This window comes from Triticum urartu, unplaced genomic scaffold (assembly GCF_003073215.2).
Source record: "Triticum urartu cultivar G1812 unplaced genomic scaffold, Tu2.1 TuUngrouped_contig_6560, whole genome shotgun sequence".
Lineage (NCBI taxonomy): Eukaryota > Viridiplantae > Streptophyta > Magnoliopsida > Poales > Poaceae > Triticum > Triticum urartu.
In genome coordinates, this window is record NW_024117331.1 from 1 (window position 1) to 7,523 (window position 7,523).

The following is a 7,523-nucleotide window of genomic DNA, read 5'->3' on the forward strand; positions in this document are numbered from 1 at the left end:
CGGGTGCAGCTCGCCAACGTGAAGCCGGCGCTGGGGAGGCGGGAGGAGGCGCTCGCCGACCTGCGCGCCAGCGTGGAGCTCAAGGAGTCGATCCTGCCGCCGGGCAGCCGGGAGCTCGGCGCGGCCTACCGGGACCTCGCGGAGGCGCACGCCTCCGTGCTTGACTTCAAGCAGGCGCTGCCCTTCTGCCAGAAGGCGCTGGAGCTGCACGAGTCGACGCTGGGCAAGAACTCGGTGGAGCTCGCGCATGACAGGCGGCTGCTCGGTGTGATATACACTGGCCTGGAGCAGCACGAACAGGCGCTTGAGCAGAATGAGATGTCCCAGAAAGTGATGAAGAAGTGGGGCGTGGCCGGCGCCGATCTCATTCATGCCGAGATTGACGCGGCAAACATCAAGATTGCGATGGGGAAGTTTGATGAGGCCGTAAGGGTGCTAAAGGATGTCGCTAAGAAGGTGGAGAAGGACAGCGATGCGCGAGCTCTAGTGTTCATATCGATGGCCAAGGCGCTCGCCAACCAGGAGAAGGTCGGGGACACCAAGAGGTGCTTGCAGATTGCTTGCGACATTCTAGAAAAGAAGGAAGTGTCTGAACCTGACAAGGTGGCCGAAGCGTATCTTGAAGTGTCCTCACTGTACGAGATGGTGAATGAATTTGACAAGGCAATATCTTTGATGAAGAGGAGTTTGGGGATGCTCGAGAGGATCCCTCAATCACAACACTTGGAGGGGAATGTCGCAGCTAAGATTGGATGGTTATTGCTTCTGACAGGGAAGGTGACCGAATCCGTCCCATATTTGGAGGATGCAGTGGAGAGGATGAAAGAAAGTTTTGGGCCGAAGCATTATGGGGTAGGGTATGTGTATAACAACCTGGGGGCTGCGTACATGGAGATGGACCGCCCCCAGTCTGCTGCACAGATGTTTGCACTGGCAAAGGAAGTCATGGATGTTTCCTTAGGGCCTCACCATTCAGATACAATTGAGACCTGCCAGAGCCTCGCCAATGCATACAACACGATGGGAAGGTACTACCATTTCTGTTTACTTTTCTTTTCAAATGGGCGTTCACTCAAACAGGAACATGATTTCTTTCTTTTAGTCTGGCAGAAAATTCAATGGTTGTCTAAGATAATTTGCATGTTAATCTGCAAGTAGGTTTGTTTTTGCATATTCCTGCGTTTTAGCTAAGTTTACATGCTACTATGCAACAAATGCTAAGCTAAAGATTGTTGCCAAACACTGTAGAAGTACAGACTGTTGGGTGCTAGTCCATAGGTAACATTAGAAGGAAAGAGGCTGCCAAATTCATTTAAGCAGAGGGAATACTGTACTAACTGAGATCAACCTGACAAAGAAGAAGAAAGGGGAACAACTAAACTAAGGCCATTATTCTCAAAACGCCTGCCCAAGGGCCTTGAGATCAGGACGGACCAATGCTACAACCGAGGACGACTCATTTTGAAAAATTATACGATTGCACTTCTTCCAAAGGTGCCAACCCACATAAACCACCGCCAAAACGTGATGTCTTCGCCAGGATTCTTTATAGCTCTGGAAGATTTTCACCACCAACTATTGACAGTGTTTGTATTCAAGGCGATCCCCGATACTCTCAACAGTGATAAAGCAAACATAAACAAACTTCCTTCACAAAAGGGCAATGAAGCATGAATTGAGCTGCCGATTCAATCACCTTTCCGGCCCTCACAGTCACACAACTTCTTCAGATTGTTATTCTTGATATTGCCAATGAAATGAACGCTATATGCTGACCCAGCGGAGTATTGCACGGTAGACTTCAGCTTGCAAGAGATAGTATCTGGGCTGTTAACTAACTGAATGGTATCTGGGCTGTGAACTAACTGAATGTTCTGCAGCATAGTTCATGGGCACCTAGCCCAGTGGCAAGAGCACGGCTGTGTGCCTTGGCAGACCCAAGTTCGAATCCTGTGGGCAGAATTTATTTCGGGTATTTAAAACTTGGTGTCTCACACCTTCCTTCTTAATAATAATGCCGCGGGGCTCCTCCCCTGTTGTTCTATTTTTTTCTTCTTCTGCAGCATAGCCCAAATCTGAATAAAACAATCCATTTGAGTTTCGGAATTAATTCTATGAAGGCCTCTCATCCACTTCTCCTCCATAATCCCCTCTCTAACAGAAAAGTTCTTCCGAGCTGCCAGCATATAAAGATCAGGCCAAAATCTTTGAGAGCAGTTTGCTAAAAAAAATTTGTTTTTCTTCGAGTGCACCAACTTGTAGCCACCAGAATGAAGCCTGCACACCATTTTTAATCTCAATGTTGGTGCACACAGCAAAGAGCTGCTGATCAGTCTCATTGCAGGGAACAGCTTACCCTTCCAAGGTTGATCCTCCTTGTCCCAACCATGTCAGACGCAATGCCCGGCTAAAGAAATCTAGGTTTTTGACACCCACACCACCACAAGATTTAGGAGAACACACTTTTTTCCAGTTAACCAAACATTTTACTCCATTAGCATTCTCATCCGCACACCAAAGGAAACTTCTCCTGATCTTGTCATTCTTCTTGATGATCCATTTAGAGGGAGGAAAAGCAGTGAAAATTAATAAGTGGTGAGGGCAGAAAGCACTGAATTGATGAGCTCCAAAGGTTCCTCCCTAGACATGAGCTTTCCTTTCCAGAGCTTTAACCTTCCACAGAATTCGTCCAATAAAGGGTGGCAATCAATCTTCCTAGGATTTCTGTAACCAAGGGGAAGCCCAGGGTACTTGCATGACAGAGAGCCCATCTGACCTCCAAATCCAAACCATGCCAGCTAATTGGGTAAGCCACACATTTACCAAGGTTCACCTTCAAGTCTGAACACAACTCCAAAAATTGCATGAACAATGTGCGCATGCACCATAGTGGCGAGCTGGTATTATAACCACACAGTTGTATGCAGGGTGTTGTTTCCTCTTTAGCTGGAGTCTTGGGACTAATTGAGCAACGATGCTTCCCTGTAATGACTAATGGCAGTAATTTGTTATGCCTTTTGACTTTGAGTTGATCAGTACTATCCTCTTCTTTTTAAATGCAGCTATGCCCTGGCTATGGAGTTCCAAAAGCGAGTGATTGATTCATGGCGAAACCATGGTCCCAGTGGTGCGGACGAGCTCAGGGAAGCCATTCGTCTCTACGAGCAGATCAAGATAAAGGCCCTAGCATTCATGTCACCTGGTGTTGAAGCAATTGCGTTGCCTGAACCTCAGGAACAGGAAGTCGATTCTGATCCGGCGAAAATCGCACAACAGTAGTTAGGAACTTCGCGTCGTTTTTGATGCCAGTTTGCTGTTCTGCAGTAGAAGAAATTTTGGCTGTAAATTTAGTGCAGGAGGTAGCCTTCTGTACCATCCAGAAGATTCGACAGTCTATCTAAAGTAATCCAGACTTTATTTAGCCATGATGAAGAATAGGAACTTGGTTGAACTATTGGGTGAGGAGTTTTTCCATGCTATAGAGTATGAGTATGAAAATATCCGAGTCCCAGAAATCAACGTTTGGTGAACAGCCATTTTGCTGTGACAAGGGAGAAGCCCCTGGGCCCCTGACGATGTAACATGTAACGGTGGGCGAGATCTCGACATTTGTTGGTGTTTTAATAAGGTTTTGGTGAGACTTTGCTGCCTGTGCTAAGATCAGGATATCACAGTGAGCTCAAAGGGCCACAACTCCTGCTTTTTTCCTTTAAACTTCATGTTCTTGGAGAAGTTTCAGTTTCTTGGTCACAGTTGTTCCACCACCCCCAGCTTATTTGCCTTTTGTGTTCTGCTTCTTCACTGCTTGCCAATCTTTTTTTGTAAGAATTTGAAGAATATTTAGTATTCCTGTTTGTTCTCATCCAAGTAATACTGTAAATCAGGCAAGTGGTTGTACAGTTACAGTAGGAGCAGCTGCCCATGTTGTTCTGAAGTTCTCATGCTCTGAAGAAATATCCAGGGAGAACTGAACCTGTGACACCTTAGAATTGTCATGACAACTAATTACCCTCCATTAGAGACAATATAAAAGCTCTTCCTCGTTGATCCACTATCTTTCATGAATCTTGCAAGCGGCAAAAAAGATGAACACACACCCCAAGCAATGTGACACAATTTGATTTGCCTAAGCCAAGTGATGATGCAACCAACTAAAATCACTACCTGCTACAATGTGCTTCATTGCTGCTGCCGCCGCTGCATTCTCCATGGAAGTGAGCGCTGCTCTTCGAGGCCGCCGCGCCGTCTTCTTGCTGCCGTGTCACTGTGTCTTCTTCTTCTCCTGTGCCGGCAGCCTGCACCTGGATGACCACCTCCTCGCTTCTCGGCGGCCGGTCCATTACCAACGGAGCTTGTTTGCCGGTGGTGCCGGTGATGGCTGCCCGGCAGAGGGGGCAGTTGGCGCAGCCGTGCAGCCAGGTGTCGATGCACTCCGCGTGGAAGACATGGAGGCAGCCCGGCAGGAGCCTCACCCTTTCCCCCTCCTGGAACTCGCCGAGGCACACGGCGCACTCGCTCGCGTCGCCGCCGGTGGCGTCGTCCTTGGCGGCCTTGCTGTACCTGAACGCCGGCAGCGCCCGGATGGCCGGCTCTCCCAGCCCGGCGCATGGCTCGTCGGGCGCGGGCCCGTGCACCACGGGGAGCTCGTGGTCGGAGGCGGTGTTGTTGCGGCGATGGCGGCGGCGGGTGAGGGAGATGACGAGGCTTCTGGGCGCGCCGGAGTCGTGGTCGGAGGTGGTGGCGTGCCACGTGAGGCAGCAGCGGATGACGAAGACGTAGTAGGTGAGGAGCAGCGCGGAGGTGGTGAGGATGCCGAGCACGGTGAGCACCAGGATGGGCAGGCTGGTGAGGCTCAGCGTCACGTGGTGCGTCAGGCGGGATGGCGTCGCCGGAGAAGACGATGAAGACGACGAGTAGTAGTAAGGTGTGAATGGTGTCTGTGGCGGCGGGAACAGCAGCGTCGTCGCCGGGGCCTGCCGCTGCGGCACCGGGAAGACGGGACCCCTGCCTGTTGCTCCTTCTACATCCATGGATGCTTCAACTCAGAAAGAAGTGAACCCGATGAATGGATGATGGAAGGTTGATTCGGTGCTGGCGATGTGGATGCGACATATGTAGTGGTGTGGTGGCGTAGCTCGAACTTGGAAGTAATGGCGGCGATGTGGCCAGGTGGTAGGAGGGAAGAAAGAGGACAAGGACGGGACGGGACGGGTAGGAGAGAAAGAAAATGCAGTGAGGTGGAGCAAGGGACAAGAAGAATTTTCAGCAAGTCCCATCGCTTCCATCCAGCCGTTGGTGCATCTAGAAGCTCATTTCGTTTTCGTCCTGGGTTTGGTTGCTTTTGGTCATGTCTGCTGCCACGTTTTACACTGAATTGCTGCTCGAAAATGATTGCACGCAAAAATTTCGTAAGGAAACGACGAATTCCATGCCTTTATTTTTTCCGTTCAACGCATGTAATGTCATCAGTAGGAAGAAAGATAAATACAGCACGAATTGAGACTGAAACGAGTGAACAAGCACACTAAAATGTGTCGACATACTACATCTGAATTACAAAAAATGAGTGTTTGTGAAAGGAGGGAGCAGTGAAGATCGGTGGATTGATACTTGATACGATGGAGACAGAAAATTGCGCGCACGACAAGAGGGCACTGAACTTGAGTAGCCGGGACGATCTTATGTCTTGTATACTAGGTGCCCGAGGTAGGAAGCGCAGTGGGAGAGCTTCACGGAAGCAAGCGCGGTGGTTGGTTGCAGTGTCGGGTCGGCGTGATGAGTCGGATTCAGAGGCGTCATCCACATGATTAGACGCTTCAATCAGTCGGGCGTTCTTCCTTTTCTCTGATTGCAACTCCTGCACCGACTGCACATCAAACAGTTTACAGAAGGAGTAGATTCCTTGAGCTGCCTGACTCCCTGACAAAAACCTGCAACAAGGTTGGCATACTGTAAATACTGCTGATGGGCCTTATGCTGACATGGAAGCTGATGATGAACAATTTTTACTGTCCCCTAAAATCTTACCTGTTTCTGGTGGCGTCCAAACTGGAGGCTGCTGATGATGGGGAGGAGGAACAAGACACTCAGCTCTTACCAGAGGAGTTGGTCGACAAAGTCTCTTCTGTCAAGTGGTCTCTCTCACACAAAAAGTGCAAGTGTGGAAAATCTGCTCCTGTACCTGAAGCCAAGTGAACTGAGATCCCATGCCTTGCCAAAGGCAGGTCACGGAGTGCTTGCCTCCCTACATCCATCGTCCAAATCAGACCTACGACCAGCAGCAGTTCACAGCCAGCCAAGCGACCAACATGTAGACAGGGGAAACCGAGGAAACAGAGGCGCTCCGGTTCGATTTCAGAGTCCGGTTTCTTCAGGCAGGGAACATAGCAGAACATCGGTTCAGTTAACAATACAGCAGCAGTTCCGCAAAACAGCAACATTACAATGATGTAAACAACACTGCCACAATACAGTTCAGTTTAGCAAACAGGAAATATCAAGCAAAAAGGAAAACCTGAGCCATGAGCCATAATCATGTACTCCCTCTGTAAACTAATATAAGACCTTTTAGACTACAGAGGTAGTAGCTCTCAACACTTCAATGCTACCACCCGTGCACTTTTAGATTACAGAGGTAGTACCTCTCAAACAATATTCAGTTAACAGGTTCAGGAAAACAACAACAGAAAGCTGAACTCAATACAAAGTCTTTTGTAGGTCTGAACAAACTAATTTTGTGAAGCACTTAACACTGAAATTTGTTCTTACATAATCATCCAAGTACATAGATTTGGCCCTTTTACTTGTAGACTTCGGCCACAAAAGACTATAGTTAGCCCTCGAATCCAAAAATACTATAGTCAACTTTGTCCAAAATACTAGTCAACACTACCCAAAATACTACTGTATCTAACTAGCTAGTATAGCCCATTAGAGCATCTGCAGCCGGACTTTGCCAAATCCAGCCCCTCAAACGTCCACCATGTGTAAAATCACAACCATGTCTGAACCTCCCTGCATCACCGCCGCCGCGTCCCTCTCTTGATGCCTGCGTCGCCGCAACTTGCGGGCAACATTCTCCGCCTTGCAAGTCGCAGCCGACGAATTGATGCCGCCGACGGACGAGGCGGATCGCGTCTCCATCGTGGCGGTGTGGGTCGGGCTGGACAACATCTCCGGCGTTGGATAGGGACCGGAGGTGAGGATTGAGAGCAAGGGTGGAGGACGCCGAGGGTCCGGGCACGGGAATGGTTGAGGGCGGCGGGAGGAGGAGGAAGGGTTTGGTGGATTTGATGCAATTTGGGGTGGGGTCGGGCTGTCGGGTCCGACGTGGCGGGCATGCCCGGGCGCCCCCATATCCGCCCCATATTTGGGCTGGATATGAGGGGTGCCGGTCAGCACGCGCGTTTGAGGCCCGTTTAAGGAGTCCGTCTGGGTCAAAAAAATCATGATCGGACAGTGATCGGGCGGCTCGTCCGGGCGTATGAGGCAGTTTTGAGAGGTTCAGTTGTACATGCTCTAAA

General features: G+C 49.6%; 1 protein-coding gene and 1 pseudogene across 1 annotated transcript; one reads left to right on the forward strand and one right to left on the reverse strand.

The window, feature by feature from the left end:
• Positions 1–9: 9 nt before the first annotated feature.
• LOC125530785 (protein KINESIN LIGHT CHAIN-RELATED 1-like) lies at positions 10–3,295 on the forward strand (the record flags this gene model as incomplete). The annotated part of the gene is given in 2 exon segments (XM_048695188.1): positions 10–1,028; positions 3,063–3,295. Coding segments are annotated over 2 exon segments (1,236 nt in total), but the record flags the coding sequence as incomplete, so codon positions are not given.
• A 725-nt stretch (positions 3,296–4,020) lies between these two features.
• On the reverse strand, positions 4,021–5,166 carry LOC125530786 (annotated as a pseudogene).
• Positions 5,167–7,523: the final 2,357 nt, after the last annotated feature.